This window comes from Ornithorhynchus anatinus, chromosome X1 (assembly GCF_004115215.2).
Source record: "Ornithorhynchus anatinus isolate Pmale09 chromosome X1, mOrnAna1.pri.v4, whole genome shotgun sequence".
Lineage (NCBI taxonomy): Eukaryota > Metazoa > Chordata > Mammalia > Monotremata > Ornithorhynchidae > Ornithorhynchus > Ornithorhynchus anatinus.
Genome location: NC_041749.1, coordinates 88,696,087 through 88,720,492, shown reverse-complemented (window position 1 = coordinate 88,720,492; position 24,406 = coordinate 88,696,087). Strand labels below are relative to the sequence as shown.

The window sequence follows — 24,406 nt, the reverse complement described above, 5'->3', positions numbered from 1 at the left end:
TTACACCATTGCTTCATACTGGCTCTAGCCGGATTCAGTTTTGCAAATTCATTTGGAAAGATAGCTACTCTGTGATTTGTAAGGACAAAACTGATTTGTTGAATACTTGGGTGTGGAATACAGGGAGGGGGTAGAGGGGATTGCCCACTTTTGAACTTCATATGCTGATTTGGGGATTGGAAGGATTCAGATTTCAGAAAAGTTGACGGTTCTGGAAACCGTCTCTTCTGGTTTATCAGGATGTTTCTAACTTTAGGCATCGAACCCTGATGTTGTCAGGCAACCCAAATCTGTTAGCTCAGCAGAGCTTCTGTTTTGTTGACCCAGAACAGAAATAACAGATCCCAGACTGCAGCCCTGTGTAATTTTCAGTTCCTGAAGGTAAGAAATATCACACTGTGGCGTGTATATGATTGGAACAGTATCCCCAAGGAACAGTCTAGCTAGAATTGTGGCCCATTAGGTCCAAGACCCAAGTACAGGAGGGCTAGTGGTCTCTCACTTCATCTTCTCACTGCAGAGGGTGGGGGCATTTGAACAAAGCAACCTTGTAAATAGTCCCTTGCCCATGGTGTGTAACAGTTGATATTGAGATCTGTATCAACTGTGAGCTGAGCAGTAGGAAAAGTGCATGCTCCTCAAGGCCAAGAACAGTGTCTGTTTCCAGGCACCTAGTGCAGCATTTGTTAGGTGCTCAATAAATACTAATGATGATGGATCCCTTCCCCCCCAAAAGTACTAATTTCAATCAATCAATCTGTGGTATTCATTGAGGGCTGTTCTAAGCACTTGGGAGAGTATGATACAACAGCTCCAATCCAACAATTTCATTCATTTTACTTTCTGGGGACCTCCTGCGACTGGAGCAGATTGGAAAAATAATCATGTTGGACTGGTCAAGTTTTAGTACTTATTTACTTAAAAAAAGGATTCAAAGAGAGACAGAACCACCCAGCCATAAACTGGGGGGGCTGCTATCTCCCTATGCATTGTTAATGGTCACGGAATTCTACCGCTACTGGCCATATTCCAAGCAGTGCCAGCCAGCGCCGTCGGGTACCAGTGTTGAGGCTATTTGTTCAGGCCACTAGAAAGGCAGAAGAAGAACCAAGTGCTTCCTTCTGAGTCAACTTACCTCGAACTTGGGCATTTCAGTTTTCTCATCTGAGCTGAAGGCTTTTATCTAGAAGTTGGAGAAGGCATTACTAACTCTCCCCCTACCATACAAAGATGGTATTGGTTAAACGTTTACTTATTGTGTCAGGCACTGTTGGAAGCATTGGGGTAGACACAAGATAACCAGGCTGGACACAGTCCCTGTCCCACATGGGACTCATACTAGATGAGATAGCTATTGAATCCCCATTTTTCAGATGAGGAAACTGAGGCACAGAGAAGTTAAGCCATTTACCCAAGGTCACACAGCAGTCAAGTGGTGGAGTTGGAATTAGAACCCAGGTCCTCTGACCCCCAGGCCGGTGCTCTTTCCATTAGGCCACTATTGTTCCTCTCAGATGTTCTGAGTCTCTTGGTTTTTTGTTTTGTATGGTTTGGGTGGGTTTTTTTGAAGGTGGGGGTTAATCTGTGAGGGTGAATGAATGTATGTTCATAAAATGCCGTGAGCTTCTTGGAGAAAGATGCTAAATAAAAAGTATTATAATTACAATTATCCACACGAAGTTTAGGCACATTGAGAAATAAATGCTTGAAAGCCTAACTCCAAAGATACATACACCATTTTAGTTTACTTAGGCACTCTGGAGTGTGCTCTTCAGTTACAAAATGATGTTTTTAATTTGTTTTAATGAAGCAGATTATAGAATTCATTGAAAAATATTCTTTAATTAAATACAGAAACAAAGTATGATTTTAAAGGAGCCCGTTTTAAAACGACCACAGTGTTTTCTTTTGTTTTAAAGCCTGTGACTTCTTGGGCCATGCGTTTTGTTTTTTTAAGGATTAAAAAAGAACAACAACAAGACTTTTCACTACACATACAAGGTTAGAGTCTCATTTCCTTCTTCATTGATGTTTGCGGGTTGCGAAGTAGAATAAAAATCTGACCGACGGTGAGTACTGATCCAGCACAGATAATAGGGCAGCTGCCATTTTGCAGCATGCCTGGTTCCACACTAAAATTGCTTTATCTCTGCTAAGGGACTCTTTGTAATTACCATGGCTCAGCCAGAGCGATTTCTGCTAGGTTCTCTAGTTATATGTAACTCTTAGAGAATTCCTGCGGAGCTGTTCCACTAGATGAGACTCAAACCCATTGTTCCTAAGAAAGTATTTTCATTTGGCAAACACAGTCTATACCTATGGCATTTCAGTTTTAAGAAACTGGCTGACAAAGCGAGGGAATCCAACCAAAGAGGTTGGCTTGATTGCAAAGACCGCACAAGACTGTAAAGCCTGCAGCCTCGACAAAGCTCTTGAACAGAGACGGGTGCCTAGGTATCTCTCTTCCCAACCGCCCTTTTCCCTCCCATCCCAACAACCCCAACCAGAAGCCTGAAGAAGAGAAAATGGGCTTTAATTGCAGCATGAGAGATTTGGGTTAGACTTAACGACAGATTACCCAAGAGTGAGATTTGTTCAACAATAGGTTGCTGGGGGAGGTTATGGAAACTGCCTTCCCTGGACACAGGATAAATACTCATCCTTCTGGCACGGATTAGATGGGCTTCTTCCTGAAGAGACCTTGGGACAAAATGAATTAGCTGTTTTGTCAAGGTCCCCTTCAACCTTAAAATTCTAATATTATGGGTAGTAATTTTCAATTATAAACTAAAAAGGAAACAGAAAAGGTGGAAGTGAGTCAGGTGGGTGTTTTACTTCTGCTTGTTCCTTGCTATAAGAGATTGTAGTTTATAGTAAAAGGATTTGCAAACATAGGGTATTGGGTAACATCTCTCCTAATTGTGTAATATACAATTGCCTTGAGTGTTTTCTTTCAGTCTCGATGATTAATGATCCTGTCTTCAGCATTTAGTATTGGCTAGACTGATGTTATATGATTATGATGGAAGTTACTGCATATTTAACAAAGCCAACTTGATTGGATAATTGAACTCAGGAGGGCCCGATTTCCCCAGTGTGCTTCTTCCCCCACATACACAAGGATCCTGCTGGAGGGGTTGAATAGCGAAAACTAAACATTCACTGGGGATGGGATGGGATGCGTTTCTCCTTCCCTCGCATTTCTACAGCCCCATTCATTCCCAAGAATTTTAAACTCGAGTTTCCCTACCAGAAAAACCCTTCATTCTGGTGGAACTGAAGTATATTTTCCCCCCTAATACTGACATATGTGCATTGACTGTAAAAGAAGTTCTGGAAGCCGAAAGAGAAATACTAAATTGGAATATAAAGCCATTGTTTGAAAATGTCAGTTTCTTTGATACTATTACAACTTGGCGTGCGTCAGGCAGTGTCTTGAGATTGAGACTGTGAGCCCCACCTGGGACAGCGACTGTATCCAACCCAATTTGCTCGTATCCACCCCAAGGCTTAGTAGAGTGCCTGGCGCTTAACAAATACCACAATTATTATTATTATTGGAAGCCAGGGAAATTCCCTAAAATGAATATCAGCCATAAGTGCATTGCCTCCAACCAACGATTGCCACTGCTTTGAGCGTCAGGGGGGTGCGAGGTCATGTAGGTCCCATTTTTCACCTCAGTGACCTGTCCTTGACGCGTGACCGTGGGTCTGGGGTACTGCCAGAAATTCAGTCACAACCCGCATAGCCTGGTGGAAAGAGCGTAGGCCTGGGAGTCAGAGGACCTGAGTTCTAATCCCGGCTCTACCGTTTGCTTGCGGTGTGACCTTGGCGAAGCCACTCTGCTTCTCTGCGACTCAGTTTCCTGATCTGTAAAATGGGAATTCCGTGCCTATGCTCCCTCTTACTTAAGCTGTGAGCCTCCTATAGGACAGACACTGTGATTGACCTGATTGCCTGCATCATTCATTCATTCATTCATTCATTCATTCAATCGTATTTACTGAGCGCTTACTCTGTGTAGAGCACTGTATTAAGCGCTTGGAAAGTACAATTCGGCAACAGATAGAGACAATCCCTACCCAACAACAGGCTCACAGTCTAGATAATGGGCTCACAGCGCTTAGAACACTGCTTGTCACACTGTCAGTGCTTAACAAATACCATAATCATAATAATAGTAATAGTAACCTGCATCCTAGGATTCCCTGTTTCAGAGCTGTAGGCACCCAAGGGTGATATGCCTCCATTTCCCTTTTCCCTGAGGATTCACCTTTGTTTGAGAATAAGGTAAGTCATGTCAGAACATCAGCGGAATCAATCATTTTTTATGGTATTAGGTGCTTACTCTGTACCAGCACTGTATTAAGCACTGGGGTAGGTATAAGCTGATCAGGTTGGACACAGTCCATCTCGCACATGAGGCTCACAATTTTAATGACCATTTTACAGATGAGGTAACCGGGGCCCAGAGAAGTTAAGTGACTTGCCCAAGGTCACACAGCAGACAAGTGTGCTTGTCTCCCGTGTGTCCTTGGGCAAAGCAGCGTGGCTTAGTGGCAAGAGCACAGGCTTGGGAGTCAGAGGTCATGGGTTCTAATCCCGGATCCGCCCCTTGTCTGCTGTGTGACCTTGGGCAAGTCACTTCACTTCTCTGTGCCTCAATTACCTCATCTGAGGTAAATGAGGATTACGACTGTGAGCCCCACATGGGACAACCTAATTACCCTGTATCTACCCCAGCTCTTAGAACAGTGCTTGACACATAGTAAGTGCTAAACAGATACCATTATCATCATCATTATTAGTATTATTAAGTGATGGAACTAGGATTAGAACCCAGGTCCTTCTGAATCCCAGGCCCATGCTCTGTCAAGTAGGCCATGCTGTTTTCCATGTAGGCTTGCTTCTACACGTAATCTGGGGGTCCTGGGCACACAGCTAAGAGAGATCCTGCCATCTGAAGAATGGTGCATCAAAGAGATCCAGAGATCCCATGTTGTCTGCAACCTGCAGCCTTCAGCAAACAAGTCTAGTTTGTGCATTAGTCACATGCATCTGGTTCTCTTATTATTACCTTTATTGGTGTTGCATTGTCATTTTGATGTTGACCTTCCAGAGGCCAGATATTGCGTGGTTTCAATGTTGCCTTTCAGGAAGGCGAGAGTCCTTTGAGCTATAGCCAATATTCGAGCTTTAATCTCATGTAAATTCAAGCTGTTTTATGGTCCGGCCAGGTGCCTTGTGAAAAAGAATGCATTTAAGGAAACCTGTTTGTCTTTCACAGATGTTTTCCTGTTACTGAATTCTCTCTGAAGTATGCAATATCTATATTTTTAACAAAGCTGGTCCTGTTTCTTTTTTTAAGTCATTTGTTTTTGTTTTATCTTAGGGTCAAATGGCCAAATTCACATTCCTCTTCCCACTCCCACATTTCTCCTCTGCTCACAAAATTCCCCTTGAAGTCAGCAGGAGCTCAGCAGGAGGCAAAACTGTACTAGGCATACAAGGGGAATGCGAATAGGGCTGAAAGTTTAAAGAGTGGAGAAAAAAAATTAAATTTGGATTGCAACACGACCATGCGGCTCTTATTTCAATTACAGGGAATGGGCCAAATCCAACCCTCACATACCCACACGCAGTCCCCCAAGACAGAAGTTGGGTGTGAATATGAAAAGGCCAAATTTGGTCTTAGGGATTTTGGTTGCATTATCACAAAATAGGAGTTGGGTTTTGGTGAGGGGGAAGGCAGAATTATTTAAGGTACACGGCTAACAGTGTGACTTTCCTTGAGAAGACAGTCCAAATGGAAGGCCTCCCATTTGGTTGCAGAATAAACCAGCCAATGGCTTGGAAATCATTTAAGCTTTGAGCTCTTTCCCACCACACCACCCCACTTCCTCGTCATTACATTTCAAAACTGCAATGCCACAAACATGGGAGCCATGGGAAAAGGGTAGGGTTGATCTTAAAGTCAACTGCTGGGACGTTGAGGCAGTTCAGAAGCACAGGCCGATGACCATCAGAACTGCTCTCACCCACCTATTTTGCCCTCTCTTCTTGTATTTTTTAAAGCTCCCATTGTCCGTAATTGATTTCTTTTCTATATGTCTGTCCCCCCTCACCTAGACTGTGAGCCCCTTGTGGGATGGGATCTGGTTCCAAACCGTTTATCTTGGATTCACCCCACTGCTTATTCATTCATTCAATCATGTTTATTGAGCATTTCCTGTGCGCTTAACTCACTGCCAGCCATATAGTCAGGACTTAATAAATACCATAACTAACCAACTAGATATTCAAGGAATTTAGCCTTGGGACTTAGCGTTCTCAGTGTCAATGATGATAGTAGTTGCAGTATTTAGGCACCTACTATGTGTCAAGCGCTGTACTAAGCACTGAGCTACATACAAGGCAATTAGATCGGACACCGTTCCCCATCCCACATGGGGCTCCCGGTCCAAGGTATTTCGTCTCCATTTTACAGATGAGGAAACCGTTGCTCTAGGTCCCTCGGTGCAGAAATTGGGGGGAGCCATTCCATGTTTGAGCGATTCTGAAAATCCTGGACCTCAGATGGGCCCCCTAAACATGCTGAAACCCAGGGCAGTTGCCCTGGCTGTTGCTGAGTGGTTCTGCCTCTGGTCTTATCCCTTTTCAATTTAAATCATTACTGAGGGCTGTAAGACTGGAGTAGTAATAAGTAGTAGTAATCACATTGTTTTGAGCCCCTACTGGGTACAGTGCATTGTCCTAGGCACTTGGGAAGTACAAAACAAAGAAGCGATACATTCCCCGCTCACAAGGATCTTTCAGTCTAATGGGAGAGACCGTCATAAAATAATTTTCAAGGAGACTCATCAAAATAAATAACCAAATAAGCAAGTGTTGAGGATGGCTAAAAATAAATACCTAAGTGCTAGAGGTGGCTGATGGATTTATGTGACGTGGGATGTTGGGAATTAATCAGGGAAAGCTTGTTGGAAGGGGTGGAATTTTTGGAGGGCTTTGAATGTGGGGTCACTGTGGCCCGTCAGATCTGGGGAAGGAGGTTCCAAGTTAGGGGAGCGGCATGAGAAGGGGATGGAGTCGGGAGAGTCGGAAGCGCGATACTTGCTTCCCTTTCTCCTTGCCCGTTGCGCTGGGTTGCTCGGGTTGCTGCAGTAGTTCTGTTGGCCCACAGCTCATAATTTGATTCACAGACCAGAGTTACAGCATTTCACCTCAACTACAGTTTTCCTTAGAGGCAGCGCCCAATAAAGTGGAATAAAAAAAATCCACCCTCCATTGGCACAATTAGCCTTCCTCCGGTCGAGGGGAAGCACTGCTTGATAGCAACTAAAGGGTAGATGATCAAATGGTTAACCTATTCCTCTTCCAAGTGAGGGATATTATAGATTACCAGGGCTCCGCAAATATCCTCATCTATTAGGTAGAGAGTGCGAAATCAAGGTTGACTAGCAGGCTTCCCCGTAATCCTTTTTATAATAAACAAACAACAGGGAGCATCTGACAGTGGAAATTGTGTTTGCTGGGGAATTAAGCCACCATTTGCTGAGCCCTGAATATCAACTATATTTTGGCCCTTTGTATTTGACGATGGTTCTGCGGGTTACAGACAGTTTTCACGAGAGGGGCTGAAAGGGTTGCAGTCCATTTCACACTCAGTTTCATGTGCAGCGTGCCCTCCGGTAAGCAGCTGCCACCTCTCTTCACAAGGGCCTGACTTTTTGAGATTTCATCTCTTCATCTCATGGCGCTCCTGGGTCTTTGCTCAAAATGAGCACCGAGTTGGTGCGTACGCCGCTTGGCCTCGCTGCTGCCAGTGGCTACGTCGTATTGCTCGACCTGAATCGTCTCTTCCAGGCCCTAACTGGAACCCCAGGAGGCAGCATTCACGGGTGAGCCATTTGGCTCTCGAGAGGGGTTGGGCAAGAGTTATTAGTGTAAATAAACGGCACTTGAATTGCAGCTTTCATGAGCCAAAACATTTTCAAGTGGATTCATATGGCACAGTTCATCCTAGCTGAGAGTTTAGTCCACCTCTGAAGATTAAAGATGGACAGGAGGAGAACAGAGAGAGGGAGAGGAGGAGAGGGAGAAGGAGAAGGGGACGATGAGCGGGAAACAGAAGGTTGAGGGGACACGGGGTGACCGAGAGGTGGGGAGGGAGAGTGCGGGCGTCCGGAGAGGGGGTGGGATAGAGGAAGGGGGAACAGAAGTATCGAGCCAGCCAAGGCCGCCCCTACAGTGTTGATCTTCATTGATTCGTTCAATTATATTTATCGAGTGCTTACTCCATGCAAAGCACTGTACTAAGCTCTTGGGAGACTGACAATATAACAATAGACAGACACATTCCTCTGCCACGGCTGCTGTGGGCTATTTCCTGGGGGGTTTCGACTCCAACACCCTGGACTCTGTTCCCGCTGGGCTGGAAACCTCCAGGCAACAACCCATGTAAGCAGAGACAGAGGAACAGGAGGTGGGCTTGGCTCTCTTGCATTTACCAGCTGCCTTTCCGCCACCATCCTAGCCACCCTGCTCGGAAGTGCAATTTCACTTCCGGTCAACCATTTTTCAGGAAGGCAGGCCCCCAAGATGCGAGCCTTTAGGCCTACCCAAAGGTAAAATGAGAAGCAGTGTGGCCTAGTGGATAGAGCATGGGCTTGGGAGTCAGAAGGACCTGGGTTCTAATCCCGGCTCCGCCACTTCTCTGCTGTGTGACCATGGAAAAGTCACTTCACTTCTCTGTGCCTCAATTACCTCATCTGTAAAACGGAGATTAAGACTATGAGGCCCTGTGGGACAGGGACTGTGCCCAACTTGATTATCCTGTATCTACCCTAGGGCTTAGAACAGTGCCTGGCACATAGTAAACACTTAACAAATATCCTTAAAAAAGTAAGGAAGGTGGTGACTCAGTGGAGGTTTATTCTTTTCATTTTACTGATTTCCAAGAGGCAATCTGAATGTTGCTGGTAAGAGGCTTGAGAGAGAGAGGGAGGGAGAGGGAGTCAGAGAGAAGACACAGGGGATGGGGGCAACCATGGCTGCTCGAGGGACCCCGCCTTAGCCATTTTTGCCCTGGGCAGCTCCTCAATGGCCCTTTCAGGTAAATCTCTAACAGTTCCTGCACGCGTGGTACTTCCTGATACAGATACTCTCTTCTGTGGTCTCTGGAACGGTCCATCAGTGCCTCGCAGAGGCCAATATGTGTGCATGTGCCCAATAGGCCTAATGGGTTTGATGCCTTTAACGGTCTGCAGTCCTTTTTTTCTAGCTTGCAAAATGGGCACCGGCCATTCCCACAGGTCAGGATTGCAGCACAGTTGATTACGATGCCACTGATCATAGACAGCCTGAAGAAGTACGCACAAAGGCTAGAATGTTGTGAGTCCTAGGGCCGACTAGATAGATGTTATTTGGGGATGAACCCATTGACCGATTTATCACTCTCCTCAGGGCCACGCTCTGCCAAATTGAATACCAAACACTTCAGTATTCCCGGTTGAATGTGTCGCGCCGCTTGTTGTCCAAACGATTATCCTGTTTTGAAAATCTCCTTTTGAATGCTGTCAACGCGGTATTTTCTGAGGTAACCGTTTGATCCTGGATTCTCTACGCAGGGCCCTCGTGTTTATCTCTCATGGTGCCGGGGAGCATTCTGGCCGCTATGAAGATTTGGCTCAAATGCTGATTGGACTTGACTTATTGGTGTTTGCTCATGACCATGGTGAGTATTGCAAATTAAACATCACGGGACACATCACAAGTTGTGGTAAGGGTAATCTCACAGGGTTCCCCTTTCCTACTTTAACACTCTTCTCTTATTCTTCCTTAGTTTCCCTTTTCCTACTGCAAACCTTGAAGCAGTGTTCTCAGTTGATCATTTCTAAATCTGTGGTGGTGGTGTTTTTCATCGTAGAAACTATAAATGTCCGTTCAACGGTTATTGTTGGGTCAGTGGGGGAACCGGTTGAAAAGCCCCGAACAAATAGCCTAAATCAGGAGCGTGGTCCTACAGAGTTTGCTTTCAAAGCCTCCAAGGGCTTCAACAACAAGCGAAAGGAATATTCAAGAGTAGAAAAGGACCTCCGTTTCTCTGAAGAGATTTGAGATAATTAATGTGAAAGTGCTTTGGAAAAAAAACAAAAGCATGACCTAAAAAATCAAGAGATTCTCATTTCAAATGGATGTGATAGTCCAAGCACCTTTTGGGGAAGCTAAGGTGTACTTTCCACAATGATTTGGAAATAGCTCATCCCCATAGTGCACCCCGGGCCCTGAAAGGACACCTTGGTAATAAAACGTGAGACAGCCATTTATCCTATTTTTTTTAACAAACACGGGAGAAAAAGGTTCTGTTTAAAAAGATATATTTCTGTGCTTTCTAATTCAGCAGAGTGTGCCAGAAAGTTGAAAATACAGCAGAAAAATGTGAACCCGGGTCTAGTCTCTTAGCTCTGTCGTGGGATTTACAACAAACTCTGTGCCCTCAGTTATGTGTAGGAGCTGTTCGTTTCCCTGGTAGATTGCTGAAAATCTAGTGCAAAGATCAGGGAACTGAATGTCGCATCTGGGTGGGACAATTTCAAGAATTCAGGGTCTGCCCGCTTCAGCCTTGTGGATAGAGCACCGGCCTGGAAGTCAGAAGGACCTGGGCTTCAATCCCGGCTCCACCACTCGTCTGCTGTGTGACCTTGGGCAGATCACTTTACTTCTCTGTGCCTCTTACCTCATCTGTAACACGGGGATTAAGTCTGTGAGCCCCATGTGGGACAGGGACTGTGTCTAACCTTGTATCTACCCCAGTGCTTAGTATAGTGCCTGGTGCATAATAAGAACTTAATGAATTCCATTAAAAAAAAAAAGGACACATGCATGTCCCCTAAAGCCTGAGAGTGAAAAAAGAAGCAGATTGGAGGGGGCCAAGTAAAGAAGAAGGGGGGCTCAGGGGCAGGGGGAGACTGGGTGGGAAGCAGCAGCTGAATGAATGCTGACAGGTTGGCGGGTCTGAGCCCAGGCAGCTTCCCTGAGAGCCAGGCCTGCCATGTGAGGTGGGATTGTCAGCATCATCATCATCATCATCATCATCAATGGTATTTATTGAGCACTCACTATGTGCAGAGCACTGTAACTGGAGAACACAATAGTTGGTAGACATGATCCCTGTCCACGATGAGCTTTCAGCGTCAGATAGTGCTCTCACCTTGCCCATTTTTCCTAAGCCATTGCTGAGTATGACATTTAGGCTGACTTTAATAGTAAAGGTTGCAAGTCTTTTCCCACTTTCTTGCAGGCAACAGTGGAAAAGTTAACCGGAGGTAGAAATGATTGAAAATCAGAAACAAACCCCTCCCCCACTAAAACAAAAAAAACCCCAATTTGCAAAAAGCAGTGTTGCCTAATGGATAAGGCATGGGCCTGGGAGTCAGAAAGACCTTAGCCCTAATCCCGGCTCAGCCTTTTGTCTGCCGTGTGACCTTGGGCAAGTCACTTCACTTCTCTGTGCCTCAGTTACCTCCTCTGTAAAATAGGGATTAAGGCTGTGAGGGACTGTGTCCAACTTGATAAACTTGTATCTACCCCAGTGCTTAGTGCCATCTGTGGCACATAGTAAGTGCTTAAAAAATACGATAATAAAGTAAGAAACCAAAATGAAAATGTAGAAAATAATGATAATAATAATAACTGTTCTAAGCACTGGGGTAGATACAAGGTAATGAGGTTGTCCCACATGGGGCTCACAGTCTTAATCCCCATTTTACAGAGGAGGTAACTGAGGCACAGCAAAGTTGAGTGGCTAGCCCAAGGACACACAGCGGGCAAGTGGCGGAGCTGGGATTAGAACCCACAACCTCTGACTCCCAAGCTCGTGCTCTTTCCACTAAGCCATGCTGATTCCCTCACATGGTAGCAGATGTGAAAATTTTTGTTTGCTAAGAAAAGAAATTCCACCCTGTCCCCCAGAAATGTAATTAACCTTTTCAAGGGGCCTATCTACCTCTTTTCCCCAGAGTCCTGGGCTCTCACCCAGCCTGACCTCTAAAGAAACTCTGGTTTAGATAAACTGGTAAGAATCCCCCCAAACCAAAAGCCATTTATACCATTAAAAATCCTGAGCTCACCCCCGCCCAGATGGAATGATAGATATGCATCTTATTCCTTAGCACTGTTCCTTGGAACCTAAAAGACCTTATGCCATATCAACCAAGTTCAGGAGGCTTAGTACATTTTCTAGGAGGCTTGCTTGTTCCTTCCATGAAAAAGAAAACACCCCGTGGTTTCCAGGATCACTTCTAAAGATGGGGCACTTATTTCTGTGATATTCTAAATTTAGTGGAGAAAAAACAGCTGTTTATGTTTGCTTGCTGCAAGCTCCTTGGTTCATCAGAGGCGTATCTGTGACTCACTGGAACTCCCTTCACCAACAAGGAAGGCATTTTATTCAAGAAATGAAGGAGGTGATTTAGCTCAGTTTTTCTGTGAAGCCTTATGATTGTTGCCTGCTTAGTAGGCAGAAGCTGGGTGGAATTGCATTTCAGTGGGTTTCCAAAAGTCTGGCCGCTAAAAAACATGAAGGCGGAGGTTAGTGAACTTTGCTGCCTTTCCTTTTGGCCGAGAAATTTCAGTTATTTGAGTACCCATTGTTCCTTGATAGATTGCCACCCCTTCTTGTTTGTGAGCCTGAACTTTTTATTTAGCTGACTAGGCTGAAAAGCCAGAGCCCGAGGAGTACAGCATTTCCTCTCTAAAGGCCAGCGTCTTCCCTGGTTCCCGATGCAGAACGTATTTTTCGAAAATAGCCCCTTCACCTTTGATTCCGTTACCTGTCATTGCAACTGCAGAGAGCTCCGGGTAGGGCCCGGACTGGCGGCTGCACGACCTCCCAGAGCTCTGGAGTGGGTGAGGTCGGCTTGCCGGTTGGATGCCGCTGGCTCCGCAGAGGGGTCCAGCCTAGGATGGGGAGGCAGCACGTCCTTGGGACTGGAGGCGAGCCCGTTATCGGGCAGGGATTGTCTCTATCTGTTGCCTAATTGCACACTCCAAGTGCTTAGTACAGTGCTCTGCACATAGTAAGCGCTCAATAAATACTATTGAGTGAATGAATGAGGAGCCCGACAGCAGAAGTGGAAACCCAGGCCCAGAGGAGAGGAGCCTGCGGGAACTGTGGTGACAATAATGATAATAGTGGTATGTGTTAAACGCTTACTATGTGCCAAGCACTGTTCTATGTATTAGGGTAAATACAAGTTATTAATAATAATAATGATAGTGGTATTTTTTAAGACCTTACTATGTTACCAGGCACTGTCTTAAGTGCTGGGGTAGATACAAGGATCCCACATAGGGATCGCATTCTTAATCCCCGTTTTCCAGATGAGGGAACTGAGGCCCAGAGAAGTGAAGTGACTTGTCCAAGGTCACCCAGCAGGCAAGTGGAGGAGATAGGATTAGAACTAAGGTCCTTCTTACTCCCAGGCCAGACCACTCCAGACCAGCCATCCACCTGGCCCAGGCCCGGGGCAGCAGCACTGCGTCCTGACAGCTAGAATGGAGTGGGCTGTGGCAATGCCAGGTCCATGCTCTTTGGCCAGCGCTTTGCCCTTCTGCTCCTCCTCCCTCCCCGCTACCCTGCATCAACCCCTTGCTTTTTTCAGCCCAGTGCTGGTATGAAGTTCAAGGACAACTTGTCTCCCCCTCTAGACTGTGAGCTCGTTGTAGGCAGGGAATATGTCTGTTTGGTACTGTACTGTACTCTCCCAACTACTTAGTACAGTGCTTTGTACACAGTGAGCTCTCAATAAATCGATTGAGTGAATGAAGAACTGGGATGAGTTACATTCACTAATGGCGCTGGGCATTTCTTCGGTCTAATTTCATATATCACATGCAGGATTCACATGGAGCGGTTTCCTCCTTCCTGTTGCGTTTTTCCACTCTCTCACCATTAATCCTTGTCCTCTAGACTGTGAGCTCCTTGTGGGCAGGGAACATGTCTGCCAACTCTCCCAAGTGTCTCCTTTTCTCCTTTCCCCCACTCATCCCCATATTCAATCTGTGACCAAATCCCTAAAAATATATTCTGAATCTATCTCTTCCTCTCCACTCCTGTTCCCACAAACCTGGTACAAATTTTTCCAACCATCTTACCGAGCAGCTCTCTGTTGGCCTTCCTGCTTTCACTTCTGTCCACTCCAGTCTATCCTAAAAGCTATAGCCAGGATCGTCTGTCTCAGGTGCCAATTTGATCCCGTCACTCACCTCAAAAACTAGCATTGGCTCCCCACACCACTCATATTAAACTAAAGCTCTGGCTATGGGAGTCAAATCCCTTTACCAGTGAGCTCTCCTCCCCTTTCCTGCTACTCTCCCGATCAGGTTCTCTTCTCTGTTAAAAAAAAAAAAGCCCTCAACTGTCCCAGACATTTAAGTCTCCCACCTCCGGGTTTCTAAACCAACCTGTAGACCATTTCTCCCCTCCTTACAGAGGTCTACTACAATCCCACCTCCTGCATGAAGCCTTCCTAGATTAGCCCACCCTGATCACACAATGTCCCCTAGCAGATCTCTCTAAATTGATTATACTCTCCCAAGTGCTTAGTACAGTGCTCTGCACACAGTAAATGCTCAGTAAATACCTCTGATTGATTATGTGTATATTTCTGTTCATTATGCTCTTACACTTGAAAAGAGAAACTAAATTATGTTCATGTTCTTGGGTTTTCCTACCTCTCGCATTAAATTATAAGCTTTTTAAAGAGGGTTAACGTCTCGAGAGCTAAAGTGAGAGATGGGCCCGTTGACTACCGTCAAATTCCAATCTTAAAAGGCAGCAGGAAATTGAAGTGCTGTCTAGTGAAAGCTCTATGGCTAAAGGAAATTTATGCTAATCCCTGGTAACGGAAATGTGCTTAAAATGGAAACCCCTCACTAATAAGCAACTTTCTAACATTGTAAGAATGGCAAATTAAAAGGTTTGTTGTCTGAGCCCTGAAAAGCTTCCTATTTAGTGGCAAAGTTGGAAGGGATTGCCCTTCAAGGAAAGGTTAGCAAAGATCTAACAGGTACCTTAATTATCCACAAATTTTTGAACGGTGCTGGCAACCATTTTACACTTAATAATTTGCTACCGTTCCTCAGCATTTTACCTATATCATCAACTTGGAGGTGAAGCTGAATCGACACTCCTTGTACTACAGACCTGGGGATAATTTTGAAAGAAATCTCTGTCTACTTTTATGATGCCCTTGAAAAATTGGGCTGGGGGGGTAAAAAAACACTTTTTTTTTTTTTAAACCAGCTACCATGATCATCGGAATGGTACATATGCAAGTCAGCAACCTTCTGAAGGGAAAGGAATTTTCCCGTATGTGTGTGCAAGCACTCGCGTGTCCATACTAGAGCCAGTTTTAGGTGTGGGCAAAGGAGGCTGTCACTCAGAGCCACCCATTTGGAAAGACTGCTGCTTTCAGACCTTGTTCCCTCCCCGAGACTTTAGAGTATCAGAGGATGAAGACCCCGAGGGACTCTTGCCCTGCCCTGATGGTGCCAGAGATTCAGCAGCCCTTGCAAGCTGGCACTCGACAGCCCAAGGGGCGAGAAGGGTTGTAGGCTGTGAGCTCGCTGTGGGCAGGGAACGTGTCTACCGACTCTGTTGTGCTGTACTCTCTCAGGCGCTTGGTACCGTGCTCTGCACACAGTAAGCGCTCAATAAATGCGGTTGATTGATTGCAGTAGCTCCACTCCTTAAACCGCTCCCTCCCCAGACCGAGCCTGGGTCAGTGTCGGATTCAGAAACCCAAGGCCTCCCGGGCTCAACTCAGATAGGGGGCGGCAACAGCTGCAGAGAGTTCTTAATAATTACATCTGTTAAGCGCTTACTCTGCGCCAAGCAGTGAACTAAGCACTGGGGTAGAAGGAAGATAATCAGGTCGGACACAGTCTCCGTCCCACATAGGGCTCACGTCTAAGGGGGAAGGAGAACAGGTGTTTCATCCCCATTTTACAGATAAGGAAACTGAGACTAAGCAGTGAAGGGACTTGCTCAAGATCACTCAGCGACTGAGTGGCAGAGCCCGGATTAGAGCCCAAGTCCTCTGACTCCCAAGCCTGTGCCCTATCCACTAGACCACGCGGCTTCTGTGCACCCTCTCCCCTCTGCCTCAAGGGTCTAAAGTGCTCAAAAAATACCATCGGCTGACTTACTGATGGCTTGCCCAGAGCCGTTGAACTTCTTGCCCTGACGCACACATATTTATATATGTGGGTTGGACGTTGTTGCTCATTCGGTAGAGTAAATAGAAGTCATCTGATGAAATTCTACAAAGGAAAATTTAGCTAGGACACAGGAAACAATGTAGACAATTTGTCTGTGGAATCTGGGGTGGGAGGGGTGGGAGTCAGCCTCCTTGCTAGAGGTATTCAGAAATGGATTCCAGCAGTCAGGAATACTGATGTCTTGTAAGAAGTGTTTAGTCCCACAGTAACAATGAGTAGAATTTTCCCAATAGGCCTTTAATGACTCTAATTTCGATTATGTATAGATCTTATTGAGAGAACAAAAGCCTTATAACTGTATGTAGTTATAACTCTCTCGCTACATATATATATATGAATGTCAGAGCTGTCACATCAACCCTGAACAACAATAATAATAATAACTGTGGTTTTGTTAAGCACTTACTATGTATGAAGCACTGTACCATGCACTGAGGTAGATGCAAGACAATTAGGTCCCACGTGGGGCTCACAGTCTAAGTAGGAAGGAGAAAAGGTTTTGAATTCCCATTTTGCAGATGAGGGAACTAAGGCACAGAGAAGTTAAATGACTTGCCCAAGTTCACACAGAAGGTAAGTGGCGGGGTCAGGATTAGAACCCAGGTCATCTGATTTCCAGGCCCATGGGCTTTCCACTAGGTCACGCTGCTTCTCTTATAGTCCTTGTAGACCAGAATCCAGACTCCAGCAATAGTTAGGGCTGATTTTCTCAGAGAGTCCACCTCTTTTTTACCTCCCAACCTTCAAATGCATCAAACATCTAATCGCTCTTTTGTCATCAGTGAGTCCTTTGATCGCCTGGACTCTGAAGTGAATGGATGGTAATTTTAATAAAACTACGGGCAACCTTTCAGTTTAAACCTCTTGAGGGTTTGTGAGCAATTTCATAACCAGAGGGGAACCCCAGTCACAGGAGTCTAGTCTAATCAAATCTTTTTTTTGTTGTTGGGGGGAAGGGGGCGTGGGGGGCGTGTATTGAGATCTGCAGGATCTACTAAGGGAAAATTTGATTTGACTTGAAATGAAAAATTTTTGTCTGCCTTGAATTGGATAGTGTTCATTCTACTGTGTATTAGGCTCTTGGGTGAGTATAATGAAATGAAAGACATGGCACCTACCCTAAGTGCTTAACAAATCCCATGGAACGAATCAATAAAGGACCTAACCGTCTAAAGAGAGAGACAGGCAGACATAAACTGTGTTCACAGAGCGGAAGCGGGAGGAAAAATATAGATACGACTGGTTATGGAAAAGCACATAAGGAGGTAAACAAGTGAGGTCAGTAAATGGAGTAGGTGAATGGCTATATCCCCAAATACTAAGGATGGCTGCTAGGATGACATGACCAAGAATGGTGGAAATTACTTACGGAAGGCTTCCTGAAGGAGGTGGCTTTTCTAGGTGGCTTTGAAGATCAAGAGGACTGTAAGCTCATGATGGGCAGGGAATGCATCTGCTAATTCTGTTGTATTGGGCTCTCCCAAGCGCTTAGTATAGTGCTCGGTACATTGTACATCTTCAATAAATACTACTGATTGATCGATCAGCTCAATTGAAGGGAGAAGGACGTGATGGTGGGCCAGCGGTAGGAGAGGTAAGAGCACAGTTAGAAGGTGAGTTTGGGAGGTGCAAAGCCCATAAACTGGATTAAAATGGGTGGAGAGTGGATATATAAGAAGGATAGGGAGGTGGATAGGCAACCACTGGAGATTTTTAAGGAGGGGGGGGGAAGCGGGTGACGTGTCCTGAGCTTTTCTTTAGAAAGATGATCCGGGCAGCGGGGTAAAGTATGGACTGGAGTGGGGAGAGGCAGGAGGTTGGGAGTTAAGCAAGGAGGCTGATGCAGTAATCTAGGCGGGATAGGATGAGTGATCGAATGTATTCAGCCTTTTACAAATGTGATCCAGACAGCAAGTAGTGTAACATGGATCAAGGAAGCCAGTGAGGAAGCTAATGCAGTAATCTGGTTGGGAAAATAGTCTCTGAAGTGAGCAAGTTTGAATTCCTTTCAAGTTCTAGACTTCATTCCTTTTTGATTCCCTTGTCAATGAATCACAGAATCACTTGAGTTGGATTCAGGGCATCTCTGGTACACTTGTAAATAATTCATGTTTATTTAGCTGTTTCTTGGAAAGTCTACGTTTGCTTCTGTCATCTGTACCATCTTCGCATTCTCTGGAGCACGTTTTAGTTTCAGGGACTAAATTTAAACACGGTGTACTTATAAAAGAATTATCAATGCTGAAAATCAAGGGAGGATTCTTCACAACACCTGTGGACCTCTAGATGCTTGCAAATTAATTTTTCGATAGTATGTTCTCGAATTAGAGGAAGTATAGAAGTTGGAGGGCCTACAATCTCCAGGTTAATATTATTTTTCTTAAGATTAGACAGTGTATTTTCCCTTTTTCCATTTTCAGGCTCTTCACCAGTCTTCCATGAGTTGCCAAAGTGACTGTGAAAAATTTAAGACCCTTGGGTCTCTAGTGGATAGAGCACAGGTCTGGGAGTCAGAAGGTCATGGATTCTAATTCCGCCTCTGCCACTTGTCTGCTGTGTGGCCTTGGGCAAATCACTTCACTTCTCTGTGTCTCAGTTGCCTCAACTATAAAATGGGAATTAAGTCTGTGAGCCCCATGCAGGACAGGGGCTGTGTCCATCCTGATTCTGATTTACTTGTATCCCCGCCACCCCCAGCACTTCGTACAGTGCCTGGCACATAGTAAGCGCTTAACAAATACCATTATTATTATTATTATATTATTTAAATACTGTGTTGTTCCAAAATCAAGATGACCCTGAAATTAAAATAAATCCCTAAAATCTGAGGCTTCAGAGGGGAAACCTGATTCCTCCCTCTATTCACCCTTCCCCACATCTCTGGGTGTCTGTCATTTGACTCCTGTAAGTCGCCTCATCAATTATTTAGCCCAGCCTAGTGGAAAGAGCCCGGGCCTTGGAGTCAGGGGACCTGGGTTTTAGTCCTGCCCTTGCCACTTGCCTGCTGTGTGGCCTTGAGCAAGCTACTTAACATTTCAATGCCTCAGTTTCCTCACCTGCAAAATGGGACTTCAACACCCATCCCCCCCTGCTCCTTAGACCGTGAGCCCCATGTGGGTCAGGGATTATATCCAGTCTGATTGTATCTACTCCTGCACTTAGCCTGGTCTACTCACTCTACCTCCATCTCGTCTATCTTGCTACCGACTCCTTGCCCCACGTTCTCCCTCTGGACTGGAACTCCTTCCCCCTTCTTATCCGACAGACCACCACTCTCGTCACATTCAAATCCGTCCTAAAATCGCACCTCCTCCAAGAGGCCTTCCCCAACTAAGGTTTTATTTCCCTTACTCACTCTCCCTTCCACATTACCTAAGCACTTGGATCTTCACCCCATCCTCAACCCCACAGCACTTATGTAGACTTATGTACTCTGCCATTTCCCCTATCTGTAATTAATTTTAATGTCTGTCTTCCCTTGTGGCCTGTAAGTTCCTTGTGGGCAGGGATTGTGTCTACCAACTCTATTGTACTGTACTCTTCCAAGCACTTAGTACAGAGCTCTGCACACAGTAAGTGTTCAATAAATACCACCGATCAACTGAATGATGAAGAACAGTGCTAGTAAGCACTTAAAACATTCATCTTCGTTTTCTCTTTCCCTTTCCCTCATTTTATAAACTGACCTCCTACATTCCTGGCTTTTTGTACTTGCATTTGTTTCCATTAGTCGGAAAGGAGGGAGAAGGCTTAGGGATGAGACGGCAGCAGGAAGTGAGACCTTCATAAACAGAGGAAAACAGGGAGAGACAGATTGATAAAAACACAGAGCTAGACAGACCTACAGACCTAAGAAGGGAAGACAAAAGGAGAAGACAGACCTTGGTTTTGCTCTTTCCCCAGATACCCTTTTAGAATAATTCCTTTTCGGGAGAGGAGAGGGAGGAGGGAGTGAAATGACCTCAGCTTCTTGAGTATTTGCGTGCAATGGCTTAGATGGTGATTTTAAGACTAGCTTTTGCTTTCAAGCCTAAAATGCCAAAAAGAGCACTCTTGATCTTGTTTTACTTTGGCTTCCGTTTTTCTGGACTAGTGTTGTTTGTTCACCCCCGGAGCCATGTAGCCACTTCACTTAATCTACTCTGACAAGATCATTTATGTCCACGTGGATAAGTAGCATGGAAAATGAGCCACTGCTGTTGGAGAGTCTCAGAGATTTCTTTGAATCATCCCGGATTTGGCTCCCCGGCTGCCAGTACTCCTCTCAGGATCCTATGTCTAGCCAGGAAATTATTACTTGTAAAATGGGTCTGAAATATCTGTGATACTTCTCCTATCCCCACCATATAATAGCAATAATAATAATGGCATTTGTTAAGTGCTTACTATGAGCAAAGCACTGTTCTAAGCGCTGGGGAGGATACACGGTGATCAGGTTGTCCCACGTGGGGCTCACAGTCTTAATCCCCATTTTACAGATGGGGTAACTGAAGCCCAAAGAAGTTAAGTGACTTGCCCAAAGTCACATAGCTGACAAGTGGCTGAGCCGGTGCTCTGTCTACTATGTCAGTCAGTGGTATTAACTGAGCGCTTACTGTGTGCAGAGCACTGTACTAAGTGCTTGGGAAAGTACAATATAACAACAGACACATTCCCTGCCCACAGCGAGCTTGCAGTCTGTCATGTCTGTCTCCCCTTCTAGACTGTAAGCTCGTTGTGGGCAGGGAACGTGTCTGCCAACTCTGTTGTATTGTACTCTCCCAAGTGCTTAATACAGTGCTCTGCACATAGTAAGCATTCATTAAATATCACTGTTGATGATGATGATGATGATGATGATAAGGGTACATTTCCCCAGTGAGATGTAAAGGTTAGATGAGTAGGAGAAGAAAGGTAGCCTTCCCACTTACCTCAATTCCATAAACTTCATCTCCTCTCTCACCAAGCCAACTATAATCAGTCAATGGTATTTATTGAGCACTTACTATGTGCAGAGCACTGTACTCTAAGCTTTTGGGTGAGTACATTTCAACAATCAATCGTATTTATTGAACCGTTACTGTGCGCAGAGCACTGTGCTATGCACTTGGGAGAGTACAGAATAACAGAGTTGGCAGACACATTCCCTGCCCATTACGAACTTATAAGCCCCAGCTCTTGCCTTCTGCCCCCTCCACACCACCACCACTCTCCCAAGAAAATGTGTCAGGTACTGTGCCTTTGATCCCGAGAGAGAGATTATATACAATTTTGAGCCCTGGACAAAATAGAATCTCTGCCAGGCACCTCAAGCAACGGCCACTTAGTAACAGCCATTTTTTCTTTTTCAATATTTCCTCATGATCGTAATCACATTTCTTTAAAGGGGATTGCTGCAGGCCAGGATTCAAGAAAAGTTTGGGTTTTAAAGGGCGCAGAGCTTTTTCTAAGTCAGAGTGAGAGCTAAGCGAAATTTGAGTCTTCTCTATAGACATTGGTTTGAAAATTTTTGTGAACAGTTAAAAGTCACATCTGGACAACAGTTGACTAAAAGGCCAGGCAAATATGTTTTTCTTAACCACACTAAATTTTCACACACTGTTCAAACAAACACAGTCAGAAATGGGAGCCAGGTGTCCTCGCCTTGTTCTGCAGCCTCCAGCTCGGGCATGGGGTGGGTTTTGGGGGGGATTTTTTGGCCTACCCCCCGCTCAATCCAGGACTGCAGGAGAAGGGGAAGGAAGCTTTTCAGAACTCTGAAAATTCCCATAGCTGAAATTTATATTCTCACGAGTCTGTATTTGTGATGGCCTACCACTCATTTTTACAAGCCGTCATTTCGTTCACAATGCAATTCTAAATACTCAAGCTGCTGTGTCACATCTCTTATTTTCCTTTGGGTTAAGAAAGACAATGATCTCATTTGCTCTCCCATTCTGGTTTCCTTTCCTCTAACCATTTCCCTCCTAGTGGTCTCTTTCGGCTGCAATCTTCTGCTTGCGTATTTGTGTGTGTGTGTGGTCCGACTTCCCAAGTTTTTCTGTGTCCCTGTGAGGGTCAGTGAATGTGTTCCCTTGGGTATGTTGTCTTGTGTGTCCCAGCCTGTCCTCCTTGTAACTGTACGTGTCCGTGGTCCCGCCGGCATAAGAGGGTTTGTGTGTGTATGTGTGGCTGTCCGGAGAGAAGGATAGGGTTAGCCATCTTTGTAGAGAGGGACCTGTGGTGAGTGGGCAATTATCTGGGCTGGGAGAGGAGGTAGAGATTCTGTGTGTGTGTGTGTATGTGTGTATGTGCCAGGGATGGGGGAGGGAGCAGGAGATTCAGGGTAACAGAGGAGACAGGGAGCAGAGGAGCAGGGCTGCAAGGATTAGTGAGAGTCAGACCAAAGGGGCTAGACAGGAGGGCTAGAAATGCTTTTTTATTATGGTATTTGTTAAACACTTAACTATGAGTCAAGCCCTATTTTAAGCGCTGACCAATGAAGTGAAAAGCCAAAGGAGAGGGAGAGACCGGAACCTGGGATGCCTGCTCTTCAAAGCCTTATTGAAGGCACATCTCCTCCAGGAGGCCTTCCCTGACTAAGCCCTCCTTTCTTATTCTCCGACTCCCTTCTGCATCACCTTGATTTGCTCCCTTTGTTCATCTCCTTTCCAGACCCGTAGCACTTATGTACATATCTGTAATTTATTTATTTATATTAATGTCTATGTCCCCTTCTAGACTGTCAGCTCACTGTGGGCAGGGAATATGTCTGTTTACTGTTACACTGTACTCTCCCAAGCGCCTAGTACAGTGCTTTGTACATAGTAAGCACTCAATAAATACAATTGAAGAGGGGGAAGGACTAGGGGAATGTGAGCCCTGGAACACATATAAGGAAGTACTGAGGTTCCCGGGGAGAAAAGGATTATATTGAAGGGAAGGCAGTTTGAAATTGATTTATTTTCACTGTGACCAAATTCGTCTTTGAATGCTGTCGAGTCATTTCCGACTCAAAACGACTCCATGGACACCCCCTCTTCAGAATGTCCCATCGTCTGTCATGTGTATCCAAGGAGTTTTCATTGTGGTTTTTAATTGTGGTATTTGTTAAGCGCTTATTGCATGCCAGGCACTCTACTAAGCGCCGGGGTGGATACGAGCAAATCGGGTTGGACACAGTCCCTGTCCCACATGGTGTTCACAGTCTGAATCCCATTTTACAGATGAGGGAACTGAAGCCCAGAGAAGTGAAGGTCCCACAGCAGACAAGTCGCAGAGCTGGGATTAGAACCCATGACCTTCTGACTCCCAGGCCTGTACCCTATCCACTAGGCCATGGTGCTTCCCTAGTTTTGTTGGTAAAGAAATGGAAGCGGTTCACCACGGCCTTCTTTCATGCAATAAAAACTTGAGTCTCTACCGTTGCCTTTGATCAAAGTTTTGATCACTTGATCATGCGCCTTTGACTCTTTCCCATGCTACTGCTGCCCAGCACAGGTGAATCGACTTTACCTGACGCTTGGCTTAGACCTTTCCTTTATGGGTAGCCCTATACGGCTTAGTTCTAAGCTTCATCGATGTGCACAAGCTCTCCTGCCACGATAAGGCGTGGATTCATAGGAGAGGTGACCAATTTACAAGACCATTAAACATCATCAAGGCCTCAGACCTTGGTGTCTGCCTGTAGTAGGAGGAGAAGGAGGAGCTCCTTGTGCCAGGGAGACACGTGGACCCGGGGAGCTGCTGAGGGGAGAAGGGAGCGCTCTTTCTTTTTTTTATGCTATCTGTTAAGCGCTTAGTATGTGTCAAACACTGTTCTAAGCACTAGGGTAGGTACGTTAACTAGGTCAGACACAGTCCTCGTCCTGCATGGGGCTCACAGTTTAAGTAGGGGGGAGAGGAATGGTAGGCTAGTCCCCGATGACCCCTCTGCCTTCAGGAAGACACTCGGGCTTCGAATGAAAGGTGGTGGGTGCGATAGGGGTGCAAGGACTTGGGGAGCACTAAGCGGGAAAGTTCCTAGACCTGTAGTAGAAGAAAGGAAGAACTGGAGAGCTTTAAGACCCAGCAGACCGATCAGAGTCCGGGTGCCCCTAAAGTAACTCTGGGGGCTCTTTCTCCCAGGATTTAGGGCTGAGAACCCCCGGTAGACAACGGGTT

General features: G+C 45.5%; 1 protein-coding gene across 5 annotated transcripts in view; it reads left to right on the top strand.

The window, feature by feature from the left end:
• The window catches only part of MGLL (monoglyceride lipase), a 197,199-nt gene that overhangs the window by 100,825 nt on the left and 71,968 nt on the right, over positions 1 to 24,406 (top strand). For all 5 annotated transcript variants that reach the window (XM_007668314.4, XM_029051065.1, XM_007668315.4 and 2 more), the window contains one exon: positions 9,631 to 9,737. In XM_007668314.4, coding sequence (XP_007666504.1) covers positions 9,631 to 9,737 — 107 coding nt within the window. The remainder of the gene's footprint in view (positions 1 to 9,630; positions 9,738 to 24,406) is intronic.